The sequence below is a fragment of the Lissotriton vulgaris genome, chromosome 3_1, assembly GCF_964263255.1.
Source record: "Lissotriton vulgaris chromosome 3_1, aLisVul1.2, whole genome shotgun sequence".
Classification (NCBI taxonomy): domain Eukaryota; kingdom Metazoa; phylum Chordata; class Amphibia; order Caudata; family Salamandridae; genus Lissotriton; species Lissotriton vulgaris.
Window position 1 is genome coordinate 89,568,405 of NC_141689.1, and position 19,166 is coordinate 89,587,570.

General features: G+C 45.5%; 1 protein-coding gene across 1 annotated transcript in view; it reads right to left on the minus strand.

Moving 5' to 3' along the window:
* The window catches only part of TEX261 (testis expressed 261), a 55,160-nt gene extending 36,694 nt beyond the window's left edge, over positions 1 to 18,466 (minus strand). Inside the window, exon 1 of the mRNA XM_086960127.1 lies at positions 18,205 to 18,466. Coding sequence (XP_086816253.1) covers positions 18,205 to 18,274 — 70 coding nt within the window. The 5' untranslated portion in view covers positions 18,275 to 18,466. The remainder of the gene's footprint in view (positions 1 to 18,204) is intronic.
* Positions 18,467 to 19,166: the final 700 nt, after the last annotated feature.

Sequence of the window (19,166 nt, forward strand, 5' to 3'; positions counted from 1 at the left end):
TGTTGTTGCTCTGGGTGTTATGGCAATAATCACTTGGTTTTTTGAGAAAGTGGCTCCTGCTAGACAGCTTTTTGTTGCCACTACTACAGTACCAATGAAACATCACTACTTCACGCTTCCCTAACACGAGCAGAAGCATCGACAATCCTACTTAAACAACAAATGTATTCAAATGTTGCATCATACACATAATGCCACGAATATCACCAACTGTTGGCTGTATGGGATGATACCTGCACACCAAAAGAAAGGAGGAACACCTTTTATTCCTCTGCCGTTTTCCCATAATGGTTTATGTCAAGCTTGGTATGCACTTTTGTTTGCTTCTGGAAAGCCTTCAGTAGGTGGGGTTAACTTTCGTCAGAATAAAGTATGCTATCAAGATAAAGATGGTTTTCCTCAAGCTAAAGAGACTAAATGGGAATGGGAAGAGTATCAACCTGACAATATTTCGACACCATATGTCTTCACGAACATGAGACCCATTAAAAACAATGGACCTTTTGTAATTTCTATGACCAGAGCTAAAGCAGATTTCGTGTTGTGGAAGCTGTTACCAATCAGACAGCAATGGCACTTGGGAACATTACAGAGGAACTGCAAATTGCAAGGATTGTGGCACTCCAAAACAGAATGGTGCTTGATGTGATTTTGGCTGATCGAGGTGGTGCATGTCGCATCATCTGTAGCAGTTGCTGCGTATTTATACCAGATCACTAACCTTCAGTATACGACGCAATATCAAAACTGCATAAGATTGCTGCAGAGATTCACCCAGAGACTGGTACATGGACTTTTTCTACCTGGTTCTGGACACTATTTGCTACTTGGGGATGGAAACTGTTAGCGATATTATTTACATGCTGTACTTGTATACAATGTGGTCCTATGCTTTGCTCCATGTACATCACTCCTTGTACACCTGCCAAGAGAAATATTGCAGAAATGAAAGCACAACAAATGCTAAATAAAGAGATCATTGAGATTATGAGCATCAATGTACAGTATGCATATCTAGATCACCTCAGATGAACGACTGTCTTCAGCTAATGCTAAAAGGGTCGTCTGTTGTAATTTGGCAGCGATTAGGTTAGCATTAGCAGAAGCCATCCTGCATTTAGAGACTATCTTTTCCGTTTTGTGGATTCCATTTTTTATTTCTGTCAGCCATTTTGTTTGCCATGAGCTCTGTCCTACCTTCCTGTTAACTGCTCTTGAAATCTGCCTAGAGATGATATATTTAGCTTTTTCTGCTTCGCATATGCTCAGTTAAGCTTGCAGCTGTCCTTGCAGCTGTCCCCAGTCTGTAACTGTCAGGATGTGTTCACCAGAATTAGCAAATGTTAGCTCCTCCCACTTATTGACTGCATTTTCTGTATGACCATATAAGTACTTAAAACCAGCATTTTGTACCTGTACCGCCTTCCTTTGAGCCCCTGTGTGGGTATAAAAGGACCAAGCTCCTTACATTCAGTGTGCTACTTCATACATTACCGAAGGGTGTTGTGTGAATGTAGTTCCACCTCATCAGGTTTAATAAATCTTGTGTTTTCGAATCCAGTTTCTGTGCCAACTTCTATTCTATGGTCTGAGGACTCTGCAGAGAAGGGAGAACCCCTGGCACTGGTAGACCTTGCTGAGGCTCACCATCACAACCACACAGCTCCACTGATCTGACCTTTAAGAAGTGGTGTTTTAGAGCTTCTCCGATCAAAGTCAATGAAGTCCTAAACCTCCGCTCAAATGATTCTGCGACACGAAGAGCGTTGATTGCCTGCCCCTACTTACGCTGTTTGTGAGTGGGGTGGGGGCGCTATGGACGTAGGACGTTGTTTTAAACCGGTGGTTCAGATATGATGAGGCTGGGGATTGTTGAGCAGCGATCCGGTCTCTGCCTCGCTCCTTTGAAATAGCTCGCCTCTACGAGCATCGCTTGTGTAAATCAGAAGCGCACAATTGTTGTTTATCCCGGCTAGGAGAACGTGATATCTACCCACCCGAGGCAGCGTGCTTTCATTTGTTTGCATAAAATGCCATGTCGCGTGTTGGCGATAAATACGTGTAACAGGAAGCGTTCTGTGTCTAGATGTAGTAGCATGGGGGGAGGTGCAGGTGGGCGGCGTCCTGCGCGCCTAAAGTGAATTAGGTGCTTGTTAGACGCAAGGCAACCCTTCCAGCGCCGGGCTGAGGCATGATTGAGAAGAGTCAGGCATGGAGGTAAAAGTAACCAGGGCACAAGTCCTAAAATGACAGCCTTTTCTCTTTCAGAGCTTACTGCTGTGGTAAAAGGTTTCTTATCTTCTTTATGGGGCCATCTTTTTCGCCCCATAAGGAAGATAAGAAACCTTTTACAACAGCAGCAAGTCAAGTAAGCCAGTCTGAAAAGGACGGGGCTTAAAGAGAAAGAAGTAAGTCACTGGGACCTCTTTTCCAATGGCTGGCCACCGTTTAGCATGAACGGTGACGGGGCTTAACCTCGCTAGTGAGCTCACTCCAAGACATTAAGTCTCACCAGTGAGACTGCGCATGTGGGCAGCCTACACTAGCTGAGACCTAAAAAGGGATACAGCATAAACAATTGGCATTTGAGCGTTACATTTTAGGAGCCTAAATGCTTTTGCATAGCGTTTTGTACCTAGGTTCCTGCACAATTGTACCAACCATCTTGGTCTAATTTTATTATATCCAGGACAGAAAAAGAATACATGAAGTTCGGTTTTCTCTCCCCCACTGCAAGCTGGGCACCCCAGGGGAGAACTGCCAGACCATTTGTTAGTGAATGCACGCATTGGGAGAGTGCGGTGCCTGAATTGTATGTACAGTTTCCTAGCTAGGGCCAGTTGCAATTCATCTAAGCATAGATCCAGTTTATTTGCATCCTTTATTATCAATATATTAGCTGCAAGAAAACCAGTGGCAGAGTTTATGGAGTTGGGCGAAAACACCCCCCCCCCCATAGCTACTAACTAATTGTTAGTGCGCAATTGCAGCACAAGCTATCTCCAGATTGCTCAATAGAGTGTCCCTACCTATAATATGGAGACCTTCCTTGATGTGCACAAACCGAGCCAGTTTACCTATACCAGGAAGTCCCAGTTGTTCTTGAAGCTCAGACCTATATTTGGCCAGTTTAGGGGTCACCCAAAAAATGCTGCCAAAATAATAGGGGTCTACAACCAATTTCCTCTGCGATGGTTCTCACCCCTAGATCCAAACACAGTGGAACTAGTGGGGAGCTCTCCGGTAAACCAGACCGCTGTCTGAGAAAAATGTAATCGGTTTTAGGAAGGTGATGCCCCCAGAGTTCAGGCCCATACAAAACAGCACTCCTTAATTGGGTTTTAATAGATCTCTATAACCGGTCCTAGAGGATTATGAAAAGAGTTTCTGTATAAACTGGCCAGCCCACCAGCAGTCTGGGTCAACTTGAGATTTGATTTATACGTTTGAGGCCCCCCAGTCCATTTATTCTGTTAGGGTGAGACCTAGGTAGTCAAAAACAGATATCTGCTCAAGTTGGATACCATTCATGTGCGGGTTTGGGCGGGTTGAAGACCATGTATTTTGTCTTTTGTATGTTGATCTCCAGCCCCCTAATTGTACAAAACTCACAGAACCCATCAAGGATTCTCTGAATACCCATTGGAGATACAGAAAGCAGGAGGGTGTCACCTGCAAACATCAATGCCGGTATTGACTTGTGCGCCAACTCTTGCACTTATCAAATACCCAGCACCATTTTACAATTAACATAAAATGATGACTATTAAACATAAAAGTATATTCTTAAATGCCCAATGACTGTCCTGATGGAACCACAGAAAAGTAGGCTACTCTTAACCTAGACACATTCCAGTTTGGCTTCCAACCAGTGCATAGTACTAAGACAAACATCCATGTGGCATTGTCCAAGTAAAACATTAAAATCTGCTTTATACTACTCTCCATCTTTAATTTCTGAATAAAGCCCCTGCGTCCTCCCAAAATGAAACTCCTTTTGCATTTGATTGCATAAACACTATAGTTCAATCTAATGACTTCTGTGGACCCTCACTTAATCATTAGAGAAACCTAGGATCCCCCAATTAATCATTACTTGAAGCCAGAGACCCACACTGAGTCGTTACTGGAAACTGGGGGCCCGAGCCAAAGTATATTCAATGTGTTTTACTGCAAACAATACATAACAAATACGGAATCTGCATTGGCATAGCCAATAGGTCTTGCTTTAGGGACCTTATAAGTATTTAGTTATGCAGCACAATATCCTTGGTGCAACAATATTAACTGTTGCATGGTTAAACACTTATAAGGCCCCAAATGTCTGCTTAAGTATAAGAAAGGTTAGCAGAGTGTGCACTTAGCGCTTGTGAAAGGGTTGTAATTAACTTTACTTTCGTTTCAGTAATGTGGTCAAGACTCAAACACAGTTACCCTGTGTATAAGTTTGTTTTGCATTTCTTTTAGTAACATCTTTGCGGATTCTTTTCATATGTTAACGTTCTTTAAAAGAAAAAGCTTGATGGCGATGTTATTGCTTATTTATTCTAAATTTGTTTGATTTACCATTGTGCAGTAATCCAAATTGTGTTACGTTAGTATGAATTTGTAGAGCGCACGTTCACCCCAGGGTTTCTTGGCGCTGTGTACCGCTGGGGAACCCGTTCTTGCTTTCCCTGTGAGATGGTCCCTATAGGGCATCCCCAAGGTGAAGCCAGGCATCCCCGGCAGCGAGGGGGCCGTTGTGGAGATTAAGCAAGCTATTGCGCAGAGTTGCAGCGTGGGACCCATGGTTAGAGAGGCACCGAGGCGAGATTTAGCGAGCCCGCTGACATTGGTTCCGTACCGTAATTGTAGTACAAAATCAACGAGAAAGCACAAAATATCACGGTGATGATAGCAGCACAAGAACGCAAGATAGTTAGAATGGGAAGGAAACTAAACTGACAAGATGGTAAATAAAAGCTCATGCCCAACCGATTGCAGGAGTCGCGGAGTGTCGGAGCGAAGGAGCACCGTGCGAATAGTGTAACCTGTGTAGCATCTAGGAACGCTCTGTGTTTGGTGAGCGGGGTGAGACTGAAAATTTTACTTTTTTGTTTACGGAGCCCATATGATTCAAAGTTCCTCCATGAAGCAGAGTGCTGGAAAAAAGCCAGAGGCTGGCCAGAGTGGGTAACTGTATCAGCAAGGAGCTCGGCACACGTCACGCTCTGATCCGTGAGTCCATATGGCCATTTAGTCACTAAGCCAGAATCACGCCAGACACTACGCTGGACTTCTTGTAGAGAATAGACCGCTGTAAATATTCTATATCTGCAGATTTTAACCGCAGTTTAAGGACCACATAAAGCACAAGCATTGGCCGTGCGGCCGCGAAATGAAAAGAAAAACCCGCGAGTGGTGACGCGAGTTGTGCGCACGTGACTGTGCACGTCGCGCACGCTTGTGCGTGTAATAGCAAGCTGGTGGGCGACCTGGGTAGCACTATTCAGCCACCTACTAAATTACTCGCAAGAGATTGTAATGTAATGTGTCTTGTAAAGCGCACTGCTGCCCTGAGGCGTCGGAGCGATGTAGACCGCTGGGGAACCCGTCCTGGCTATCCCTGTGAGACGGTCCCTACTGGGTATCTCCAAGGTGAAACCAGGCATCCCCGGGGAATGTGGGGGGCCGTTGTAGAGATGAGGCAAGCTAATGCCCAGAGTGGCCGAGTGTGATCCCTGGTTAGAGTAGGCACTGAGGACAGAATTATTGAGTCCGCTGACCCTGGTCCACGACCCTGCCGCGTCGGGAATTGAACCCTGGTCCCAGGCCGTTCTCTGCTTCCGGGTCTGCCGCCTCTAACCAGTGAGCCACACCACTCCACATGTGCGGACTCTAGCGAGACCTAAAAAAAGTTTGGGGTTTTTCTAAATTAAACTAAAGCCATTCATAGTCTATACTATCATGTTTGATGCATTTGTATTGCTCCCACAAATTGAGGATACTATCATTCCTTCACATTTAAAGAACGCTTCCAAAATTTCACTTCTACATTTAGCTATTATACATACACATTTTATTAAACTACTGATATTGAATTTTAAGTATTCGTGGATTCCCTGAGAAGACTCCGCAGACAACTAGAGGTCCCTGGACCACAGGTTAAGAAACACTGCTCTAAGGGATTTTAAGCATTGCAGTTAGGTTGTGCCTTATAACTACTTTAAATGTAATCATGCATACAGGCATTACTATCATGCATTAGAGTCACAAACAAAAGGTAATCTTTACTCCTTAGAGCTCATGAGTAAATGTTTATATTCTTCCTATGAAGCATTAGGATGCCCTAGGCCTTCGGACCCTCACGGGTGAGTAGCGCGCTTACAATTCCCTGATCGATCTATGTTACTTAGGTACAGCGTATCCCTACAAATACATAATACAATTATGCCAGATGCAAAATAAACTGCTCTACCCCCTGTAAATCACTTGGGTTAAACTGGCAAGCGTTTTCAATAACCTAGGGAATATATTCCACATAAGTCACTTCTGAGTGGACAAAAACATCCACCAAAACGGAGTAATGTTCTAGCCTCAATTCTGGACATTAAGGATGGTTTTCTCACACTGCTCTGGGCTCTCATTTTAGGACTTAGTCAACCCACTACACTGCCTTTCTGCTCTTCATACACGGACTTCGCTTACCATTTACAATGATAGAACCTTCCTAAGCTCAATTACACCGGAGACAATGTGATCTACCTGGGGATTATGATTACCCCATCTCCCACGCCCAGGTCACAGTAACCATCCCTCTAACAGTCTTTCACAAACTGTTCACCCAAGGAACCCATAGGCTTTTCTTTCATTTTGTTTAAAATAAGGAGGAATAATAGAGTTATATGAAGCATTTAAAGCAACAAATAAACCTCTCGTACAACTAGCAGACAGTGAGAACTCTTGCAATGCCACCAAGAACTTCAGTTTCAGAAATCTCAATCCTGGGGCTAAACTTAACCCCGAATACAGGAACATGCTGTAACTTGTAATGTTGCCTTACATCCTTTCCCTTAGATACCAGGTTCCAGCTGCTCAGCCAGTATGAATGTGATGTGTGTGTGGAATGATAGAATGCCTGATGAGTTTGTGTAGTGAAGACAGACAAACAGTTGGAGGGTATGGGCTGAGCAGCAAGGATGCTGCTCCTGGTGGGGCTCAACTTTATACCTTATACTCATCATCTAGATCACACCTTAACCAAGCTAAATAAACCTCTTACTTGCAACCTACTATATGGCTACCTTTGGACCTCTTTAGGAGTGTGACAATGGCGTCGATTTGGAGAAACAAAAACCTATGTATTCTTAAAGATTAAGTGTACCTGAAGCTACTGAAAAATCGGAGGTGAAGATACTTGAAATTAAAAGAAGATGAAAATGAACTGTACTGAAAATTACTAAGGAAACTTGAGGTAAAGAAGCTTGAAACTTGAAGAAAAAGAACACAGCCGCTCGCCCCAACAGTGTTTTTTACCACCCGACAGCCTACCCTGGGCGTTTGACCTTTCTTACAAGGGATCTTATGAACTTGTGGCTACAACATGATGCCGGTTTACCCTGTTGTGCTACTACAAGTACATAGCCTCAAAAGAATCAGCAGGGGAAGAAAGATGTTCAATTCGGCAAATGGAGGAGCCTTTGTGTAGTATACCCAACCCGCCTCCTCTTCGTCCAGTTCTAGCCAACCTGGTCAAGGCATAACCTGAAGGAATTGCCTCTACGAGGTCGGGACCGGAGGATTCCAAGATCCAGGTTTCGGTAATGAAAACCCAGGAGGGCTTCCTCAATGACACAAAGTCCCTAATGGAGATGTTATTTTTAATCAGTGATCTTGCATTGACAAGAAAGCCAAGCTCAATCTCAGAGGGAGCAGATTTAAACACACCGGAATCCAAGGACACCGTCCTGACATTCCCTTTCCTACAGTGGGCAGGATGACAAATACCACAATGTAAATAGGGAAGGGCGTCAGGGGGTACAGAGCGATGACACGATTTCCTGGAAGGTTTGAGGGACAGTAGGGTATGGGTAGAATACAGATTACTTGCTTGATGTATGAGAAACCGGGGACCAGCCCCTGGCCCCTGGCGCAAACTCAGCGCGGACGGGAGTAATATTACTGTTAGACCTGGCACCATTGGCGTGGGTCTCCCTTCCATTTTTCTCTTTGGTCTCCTCTGTTTGCTGGTGTTAGATGCTCTGGGCGCTGTGCCACTGCCATTCAGTGCCACTGAGCGAATGCTCCCTATTGTAAAATGACTGTATGAATTGGTATAATCCTAATTGACCCAAGGAACATTATAGTAAAGTTGAATTTAGTATGCGTGAGATCCGAATATTAAAGTGCATCTTTTAATGACGATTATTTTTATATTCTGTGATTAAAAATACCACTTTTAGGAAGTAGGTATTTTCTTGCCTAAACCTTCCTGTGTGCTCTGCTAACCTGGATTGAATAGAGAGATCTGCAGTTGGAGTATGGGGAGGGGTGACCCTTTGGTCTGAGCAGGGCTGTGCCTGGTAAGGTGAATGATGACTCCACCTCCCACTGTGCATCTGATGGCAGACCCCCTCTTCCTGAAAGGCAGGATGCAGCCTTGTAAACAAAGTGCTCTAGGACGACACCAAACTGGTTCTGGCTGGGTTCAGAGATTTGTGCTTTTTGAGAACACAGACTTTTGGGGTATAAAGATTTGTGCAAAAACCCCTACACTGGGTGTTACTTCTGGATGTCAAGACAAACCTCTGTATGTGTAACTAGAGGGAAAGGACTGTAATTTTCCTCCTTCTTGCTGAAGCAAGTACCCAAGGGCCTGATTTGAGCTTGCCTCCTGCCGAAGTCTCAGGATGAATGAATGAATGAATGAATGGGTATTTATAACACGCGACTTAGCTCAAGGGCATCAAGGCGCCTGACAAGGCAGGTATCAAAGTATAAAGTCTCAGATCACCGGGTCCATGGCTATAAGTAGACCTCTCGGAAAAGCCAAGTTTTCAGATCCTTTCGGAAATGAACCAGAGATGGTTGTCCTAACAGAGCAGGGGGAGGGAGTTCCAGAGCTTAGGGACCAGGGTGGAGAAAGCCCTGCCTCCCCATTTTGCCTTGTCAAACCTAGGAACTAGAAGAAGATTTTTGGTGGAGGACCGAAGGGCTCTGCTGGAGAGGTAGGGAATTAAGTGAGACCTGATGCCCTCTGGTCCAGAACCATAGATAGCCCCATGGGCGAGACAAAGAAGCTTAAAGGTGATCCTGGACTGAACGGGAAGCCAGAGAAGGTCTTTCCTGGTCAGGGAGGCTGAGAAGAGCCTAGGAAGATTAAGGACCAACCTAGCTGAGGCGTTCTGGACCATCTGTAGGAGGTGAACAAGACTCTTGTTCATACCCGCATACAGCTCATTACAGTAATGAAGTCTTAACCCCTTCGCTGCTCATGACGAGCTCAGCTCGTCATGCAGTACACTGGTCGTGTGCTTATGACGAGCTGAGCTCGTCATGAACAATGGGGATCATGCATATGCAGCACAGGAGGGGAAAACCTCTAGCAGCCAAGGTATTAAAGAGACCAGAGCCACAGGGGCCTGCTTCCCCGCCTCAGGAGAGAGATAAGATCCAATCTTTGAGGATCCTGATGATACCACAGCAGGTGGACACTGTCCTACTGACCTGACGGTCAAAGGAGAGAGCGGTATCAATCAGGACCGCCAGGTTCCTGGCAGAGTTGGAGGGGAGAGGGCAGTCCCCAAGAGAGTCCGGCCACCAATCTTTGGACCAGATGTCCTGGCCACCCCCGAAGATCAGGACCTCTGTCTTTTCTCCATTAAGTTTAAGGAAGTTTTGGACCATCCAGTGGGATACTGCCTCCATGCAAGATCTAAAATTGAGGGCGGCGTCATTCACCGACTGTTACGGAGACCATGATTTGTGTGTCGTCGACATACGACAGTACCTCACACCCATAAGATCTCACTACCCTGGCAATTGGGGCCACGTAGATATTAAAAAGGATGAGACTTAAAGAAGATCCCTGGGGGACCCCACATTGCACAGGTATAGAAGGGGACAGAAAATATCCCAGTTTCACTCTCTGCTCCCTTTGACGGAGAAAAGGAGGCTACAAGACTGAGGGCGGGCCACCCACACCTATCTCCCTGAGCCTGGACCCCAGGACAGAGGGAGACCAGGTGTCGAAGGCAGCCGTCAGGTCGAGTAGGACCAGAAGAGTAATATGGCCCCTGTCGACCTTCGAGCGGATGTTATTGGTCACCACAGTAAGGGTGGATTCAGTGCTATGGGCTCGTCGAAAGCCATGCTGCGAACTGTCCAACAGGTTCGAGTCATCCAGAAAGGTGGTAAGATGGTGATTGAGATGGGCCTCCAATATTTTGGATTGGGGCCGGAAGTAAGGGAAATAGGTCAAAAGTTTTTTAAGACCCCGGGGTCCAAGGAGGCTTTTTTCAAGAGAGGTTTAACCACTGCCAGTTTCTAGGGGAGGGGAAAACCCCCTCAGTAATGGCATGGTTAAGCACCTCTAGAAGGGGGGCAGAATCACCTCCCTGCAGGTCTTCACGATTTTCAACAGACAGGGGTCCAATGGGGAACCAGATTTGATATTATCAAGGAGGCGGTTTGTCTCCTCTAGGGTGAGAAGAGGAAAAGAGAGAAGGCTAGATCTGGGTTCTGCAAACTCATGCACTACAGTGGCCGGGGAAGGAGAAGGGTCTAATTCCCGGTTGAGGAGTTCCAATGAACTATAAATATCGGCAATTTTAGAATGGAAAAGGAGGAGATTTTATTACATAGCTCCTAAGACAACAATGGTATCCACCCTCTGAGGAACAGAGAGGGAATCAATGATCTTAAAAAGATCCCTGGAGGAGTTCAATGAGGTGGTCAAATTAAGGAAATAGATATTTTTTCTTCAATAATAGCCAATTTATATTCCTTTAGGAGATATTTATGTCGTTTATTTTCAGTGGAATCCAAATGGGCGCGCCAGAGCCTCTCCTGCCTTCTACAACCCTGTCTCAGTCTCAGTTTATCAGAGAACCAGGGTGCAGAAGGGCTCTTTCTAGCAGAGTAATGTTGCTTGGTGGGGGCTATGATATCTACCGCCTCAGTGATGGTGTTAAAAAGATCTGCTGCAGCTAAATTGGTATCCTTATTAGCAGGGGGGCTGAGACTATTCATTAACGGCGCAAGTGCTTCATTGTTAATGTCCATAAGGTTCCTTCTAAGTTCCCATGTCTTGGAGTTCGAACGGCCAGGAGCATTGTGATGGATTTTAAGCTCAATAGGAACTGCCAAATGGTCTGACCAAGCCAAATGAATAGGTGTACCAATCATTAACCTGGGATCATTAGAAAAAAACACTATCTAGTATATGGCATGCTAAATGTGTAGATTATCCACGAGTTGAATCAGGCCACAAGCACGCAGAGTTTCGATCAGAGACCGAGTATCGCTGGAAGTAAGGTTCTCTAAATGAAAATTGAAATCACCCAAGAGAGTGAGATTAGGTCTGTCAATAAGGGGTTCCAAAAGCCTCATCAGATCTGGACTAAAGGAGGATCTAGGGCCAGGGGGTCTATAGAATAGGATGCCCGAGAATGAGACTGTAGGAGTAGAGTTGATGGAAAAGTACATAGCCTCAAAAGAATCAGCAGGGGAAGAAAGATGTTCAATTCGGCAAATGGAGGAGCCTTTGTGTAGTATACCCAACCCGCCTCCTCTTCGTCCAGTTCTATCCAACCTGGTCAAGGCATAACCCGTAGGAATTGCCTCTACGAGGTCGGGTCGGAGGATTCCGAGATCCAGGTTTCGGTAATGAAAACCCAGGAGGGCTTCCGCAATGACACAAAGTCCGTAAAGGCGATGTTATTTTTAATCCGTGATCTTGCATTGACAAGAAAGCCAAGTTCAATCTCAGAGGGAGCAGATTTAAACACACCGGAATCCGAGGACACCGTCCTGACATTCCCTTTCCTACGGTGGACAGGATGACAAATACCACAATGTAAATAGGGAAGGGTGTCGGGGGGGTACAGAGTGATGACACGATTTCCTGGAAGGTTTGAGGGACAGTAGGGTATGGGTAGAATACAGATTACTTGCTTGATGTATGAGAAACCGGGGACCAGCCCCTCCTGGCCCCTGGCGCAAACTCAGCGCGGACGGGCTAGACTTTGGCGCGCGTTCGCTAAGCGCGTCAACTAAGGGGGAGAAAGCCATAGAGTTATAAATAGGGTTGGGCTTGAGTGTCGCGCCCCACGTGACCCGCAAAGGTCAACGAGGGCAGAGACAGCAACTGTTAGCCGGCGCCCTCCACAGCAATCGGGAAAACCAGTGGTGGACCGGGAAAACCCGTGGTGGACCGGGGCGCTGGCAGGGAAAGCGTGCAACGGGTAAGAGCTTGTGCAAGAGCGCAAAGTAAAACAGTTTTTAAAAGTGCACAACAGAGATTTAAAAGGCAAAGTTTAGCTGAGAGGCATCGTAATCATGCACTCGGCAAACGAGACAATCAAGCGCTATTCCAGCCACAGAGCTCTAAATAGGGTTGGGCTTGAGTGTCGCGCCCCACGTGACCCGCAAAGGCCAATGAGGGCAGAGACAGCAACTGTTTGCCGGTGCCCTCCACAGCAATCTGGAAAACCTGTGGTGGACCGGGGCGCTGGCAGGGAAAGCGTGCGACAGCTAAGAGCTTGTGCAAGAGCGCAAAGTAACAGTTTTTAAAAGTGCACAGAGATTTAAAATGCAAAATTTAGCTGCGAGGCATCGTAATCAAGCACTCGGCAAACGGGACATTACACTTCACCCATCAGCTGTCCGGATTCCTATTTCAGGGGGATTCTACTCGTAGATGAGGCCTCTGTTGAGAATTCCAGAGCCTCTGGTTCTACTGCGGGGAACTCTAGCTGAAAGTCATAGCATCACTATTGTGGGCTACCGCAGCTGAGGAGCGGTTGCCGCTGAGAGCCCGCATTTGCTTGTGTTACCAAAGTCAGTGTGATCGATATTGTGGGCCGCTGCAGCTGAGGAGCTGTGCCGCAGAGTGCCCGCATTTGCCGTCCCACGAGAAGCATCGCAATCGCTATTGTGGGCCGCTGCAGCGGAGGAGCTGTGCTGCAGAGTGCCTGCATTTGCCGTCCCACGAGAAGCATCGCAATCGCTATTGTGGCCCGCTGCAGCTGAGGAGCTGTGCCGCTGAGTGCCGGCACTAGTCCCCACTTCGAGGATCTTGTTACCACCTGCGTGTGCCACTGGGTGCCAGCCTTTAAGCCCCGTCCCAGGATTATCGTGAGTACACGCCACGGACCGCTACAGCTGGGGGGGCTGTGGCCTTTGCAAGTCCGCCTGACATCACCGCAGCTTCCTTGTGAGGCTGCGTACCGTGCCCCTATAAATCTCAGGTACATTGTGCCCCACCGGGTCGCGTGGATCCCAGCCTCGAACTAAGCTTGTTCCACACGCTTAGTAAGTGCCTTTATTGCTTTTGAAGGGAATCTGTAATTATGTGCATTGTGGCTCCTTGAGCGCTTTTAAGCCTCGTGTTCAGTCTATATAAAGATAACTATTTTTCTATAACTGCTTGTGGTGTCCGTTTGTAGCGTCTTCCCTGCGTTATTGTGTATGGTCATAAATGCTTCACACATTGCCTCTGAGATAGGCATGTTTGCTCGTGCTACGTTACCACAGGGTTGAGCAGGGGTTATCAAAGGGTGTAGCCCCTTACTCTGACTTAAGAAGAAGGATCCCTATTTAGACCTCAGTGCCAAGCGCTGCAAACTTGCGATCCCCATTTCTAACAATTACCATTGAGTAATTTTTATTCAGTATTGTTGGAAAGTGGATATCCTCCTATCCTGAGTTCTTTCAAATGTGCAATTTATTTGTAAATTGTATATTCTTTCATATTGATGTTATCAAATGGTGTGCACTTCCATATACATTGCTGTAAAAATTGTTTTCCCTAAGGGAAGGATATATGTTGTAACTTGTAATGTTGCTTTACATCCTTTCCCTTAGATACCTGTTCTCATCTGCTCAGCAAGTATGAATGTGATGCGTTTGTGGGTGTGGAATGTTAGAATGCCTGATGAGGTGGTGGAATGCAAGAGTGCCTGTGCAGTGGAGAGACGGTTGGAGTGTGTATGCTGAGTAGCAAGGATGCTGCTCCTGGTGGGGCTCAACTTTATACATTCAACGTATCTAGATCTGACTTGTACCGAGCTTAATAAAACTATTACTTGCAACCTACTACATGGCTACCTCTGGACTTCTTTTGGATTACATCTGAGCACTTGCCTCCACATCCAAACACCGCTCTTAAAAAACGTTAAAAAGCAGAACTATCATGTGGCAGCTCTCATCTCCCCATCTTCATCAACGACCAATGCTTCTGAAAGCAAACACATGTTGCACACTGAAAATAGCACTGTCGACTTTTTTGGGGTGCAAGAGTGTGTGTATGTGTGTGTGGGGGGGCAATCAAAAAACGCTATTTAGACCAAGGTAAGTGGGTGGAAGAGGAACTCAGAGCAGGGATATGAAGAGTGGAAACAGCAAGAACACACATGGCAAGACAGCCATCCAAGGATAAGGAATGGGTTTACCCAACTCCCATTGTATGTATTGGTATTGTCCTCAATGGCTCTTTCGAACGCTGTTTGCGATGTCTGTAGCCTAAGGTGACCAGATGCCCCGATTTCCAATAAAGTCCTGTTTTTTCGTAGTTTGCCCTGGAAGCCAGACGGTTTTACTTCAAACTAATAAATGGCCCAGTTTGGGAGTGAGGGTTGGGTAAGGGTGCACATTAGATTTAAAATATCGAGTGCAGGCTCACATTTCCACCAGTCCTCGTGTTAAGTCAGTGAGTGGACAAAAGATAATCAATTTAGTTTTATTAAAGACTCCTCTGCTGTGCTTTCTCAAAGAAGCAGCACAGCAGGGTGTTAAAGAGGCAAATCAGCTTCTGAAAAGGTCTTCTCCTGACACCCAACATCAAGGGCTTTCCTCTCAGCATCATTGCAACATGTGGGGTGTAGGATGGGGTTATTTATTTAAAACACTTGTTTGCATTATCTTTCGCTTGAATAATAGAAGTTGGCACAACTTTAATATTATACCAAGTTTTAAAAAGAGGTCCTCTTATGTGTTCTTTCGGTTTTATATTGTAGAAAATGCAAATCTGTTTATGAATCCTTGTGCATCTCTCCACCACCTTCTCTTCTCAGTCACATTTCTCTACTGAAGTACTGCTTTTATAATATACTTTCAGTTCTTTGTACCTTTATAGATTCAAAACAACAAGTCCCAGATTGCAACCAGACTAATGACCTAATCATGGGGCAACTTCAGATCTCTAATGTCTTCCTTTGGCTAGGTAAAGCTTAATTAAAAGGACCAAATGGTGCAATCTGTAAAACGCAGATCTTATTTGGCGTTCTCAGTCTGGCTTAGAGGTTTGCAGAATGCACAAGTGTTGCAGCCCCTTCTATGACAGTAAGTCACTATAATTAATGAGAAAAGAGTTTAATGTATTTCGGTGCAGAATTCTTTTTTTAGCCCCGATTAGAACGCTAACACAGATAATACTGAGCATAAAAATTGTATTTAATTGCCCTTAGCGCCATATTATGCTTATGCTGGATCAGACCTGCCCTTCTGTGACCGTCAGTCGATGGAAAATTATGGTCCTTCCTACTTCTATGTATGTGGAATATCCTAGTTTTTGGTTTTTAACCTCAGGTAGCCCTAAGGAAGACCTAACAATAACGAAATTGCTTTTATATAGTATCTACTGACAGTCTTGTGATTCCTTAGTAGTTAAAAAAGTTTGTGTCACTATAAGCGACAGCAAGGGTACCAAGTTTAATCATTAGAATGATAAAAAAAATCTCACAGATGAACGTACCTGTGATTCTAGGATCGCCGAAGGATCCATAGATTTCAGTTAATGGATTACATTAAATACGTAGGAAAGTATATTAAATTGGCATTTCTTAACATTAGCGGCAGCATGGTAGGACCTGCATAAGAGTTCAAAACAGAACCCTGTCAGCTGCAGGGTCTCTTTCTCGCTGCTGAGATTGAGTTACTTGGATTTTTGGTCCTGGTTGATTAGCGTCACTCCTAATACACCTTACAGGTGCCTGCCTATGTGTTTCCAGAGGAAGGAGCCGTAATCTGCTGTCGGCAACAGAAGGTCACATTTTCTGTAGGGACTACGAGGAAATAACATTGCCCTTTGTAAAAACATACTTCGCAGTGTACGCCTTATGGGGCGAATAAACCTGCATTTTAAAGGAAAGCGGAGATCTCATCCCTACAAGCTATATTATGTTATTGCAAGGGGTGCCTTTTGCTGTGGGGTGGGTCAGCACACCACTGCAGGAGAGCCACCATAGGCGAGGCTGCCTGCTCCCGGACCCTGTTCTAGGGTGTGTGCTGTTCATCCACAGCTCCTCCCCCGCCAGAGCCTGAGGGATAACATCCACGTCTACAGAAAAGGAAGGCGTGCGAGCCACTGCCCGCCCCCGATTGTGCGTTTCCGTGATTACAGGAGGCATGAACTGTCACACGTCACTGGCCGTTTAAAGCACAGGAAATCCGTTGAAATCACATGAAACTTCGCCCACCACACAGGACAAAACGTGTGCCATTAGGGGCAGGCCGCAGCTCCACCCAGCAGTTAGCAAGGGAGGGCTGGAGCTCAAAGAAAGCGAAAGTAGGGTGTTACTCGCTGGAAAAAATAGCAACTGGAATTCTTCGGCTATGTAAACTCCATTGAAGGCGGTGTTCGTACCAGGGAAAATGCAGAAAGAGGAGGGGGGGGGGGGGGCACCTCAGGCATCAGAGCGGCGATTAAAAAAAGCCCACAAGCAGAACAATTCTAGGACATCAGGAGTGCGGGGTAAGGAACAGGATATAGGCCACCCTACCGCGATGCCAGCCTTCTTATGGTCTTTATTTTATTTATTTTTTGCATTTTTATACAGCGTGGAAGGTGTCAGAGCGCTTCACAATGGGAACAGTAATGACACACGAGGAGAACATTACAAGTGAACAAATTACAAAAGCAAACGTTGCGTTACATGAGGCAATAGTGACAATTGTGAGCAACCAAAATACAAGAGGTAGCAAACCGTACATTACAGGAGAAAAAAGTGACATGAGTGCAAGTTACAAAAGCGTACAAAATACAAGTAGAGGTATAATACTGCAATAAATAGACTCAAAACACAGTAACAAACATTACGTGGTCAATGGTGGCACTTGTGCAAGTATCAAAAGCAAACAAAATGCAAGAGGTAGCCAAAGATACATTTCGAGAGGGAAAGTGAAGTGTGCATGTTACAAAAGAGTACAAAATACAAGTAGCAGGATAATACTGCAATAAATGGCAGTTACTCAAACCACAAGAACACACTGGGAAGGCACTTCCATAATCATGGAGAATAGAATTTCTTATAATGGAAGGACTTCCTTCAGATAATGGAAAGGGCGTGAATTAAATTTTGAAGTGTCATTGAAGGAGGAGAACTTTGAAGTTAGTTTTGAAGGCCTGGGAAGAGGGCTCACCAAACTAGAAAAGTGAAGGGCGTCGTTTCGTAGTAGCGACGCCACTGTCTGCGGTGGGCTGGAGGCCAGGACAGCAAGGAAGCAGAACTTCAAGTTTCCCAGGTGCACCCGTGTGTAGTTCACCCAGTCTAATTACCAACATTTCATTCTGGGACTTGCAATCCTGTGTGTTCCATTACAAATTCAGAACTAAAAGTTCCAGAATGCGAAGCAAAAACATGACTGGGCGAACACGAGAAACGTCACCATGAGCGGGGAAGGAGATACTAATCTTCCAAATCAAATGACAAAATAAAGGGTTACTTCTATGACCCGATAAAGAGCTTTTAAAGAATGTAAACTTTAGGGGTCGAAAGGTTTCCAATGACCTCCAAGAAGACTTCAAACAAATCAAAATTACCTATACTTACATGGACGCCAATAAAGAGGAGGAGGCTGGGGTTTAGAAAAAAGGGGGCCGTAATGAGCCGGCTTTAAATGAAGAGGGGGGGTTCATAAAAGGGTTGGGGCACGCATGGGCACAATACTCCACGAACCCGAACAAGAGAGGGGAACAAGACCCCAAAGAACCGGGGCACTCACCGATCGCCAGCGTCACGAAGGCCACCTGTATGAGCAGGGACAGCCAGCTGAGCAGGTAGATGAACCACATGCTGCAGCCGGCAGAGGCTTCGGGCGCCTGGCCCGGGCCGCCCTTCCCGCCCCCGCCGTGCAAAGCTGGAAGCGGCCGCCGGGCTCCCGCTGCGGCGCTGTGCAACTCGCACCGGAACCAGAGAGCCGCCGCTGCCCTTCCGGAGCCAGACCAGCGCCGATAGAGCGTCCGTGAGAGGCCACAGCGCCACCTGCAGGCGGGAGGCTAGACAGCAGGACTGGTGTACTTATAGAAGAAACTGACCCCGTCGCCCCAGCAGCACAGGGGTATATAGTCATACTCATATGCCTGAATCATAAATTTAGGAAACTAGCTAGCCGAACTTGATGAAGTTACATGACACATTTTCAATAGTTTTTCACTCGTACACGTAATTCAAATGTTTTCATATTTTTTTACATTTGTTTTTAATTGGACTAAAATAACAAAATATCCAATTTATACATTTTACTTTTAACAAGTTAATCAAATTATTAACTCACTTGACCATTTTTTTAAATGTCTTTATTTATTTTTTATGCGTTTTTATATAGCGTGGACTTTACCCGAAGGTGTCAGAGCGCTTTACAATGGGAACAGAACTGATACATGAGAACATTACAGGTGAACAAATTACAAAAGCAAACGCTAAGTTACATGAGGCAAAAGTGACAATCCTGAGCAAACAAAATACACGAGGTAGCAAACGGTGGATTACAGGAGGAAAAGTGACATGTGTGCAGGTTACAAAAGCGTACAATGTACAAATAGAGGTATAATAATGCAATAAATGGAGGACACTCAAACACAAGAACAAACGTTACTTAAGCAATGGTGGCACTTGTACAAGTATCGAAAGCAAACAAAATGTAAGAGGTAGAGAAAAGTGACGTGTGCATGTTACAAAAGAGTA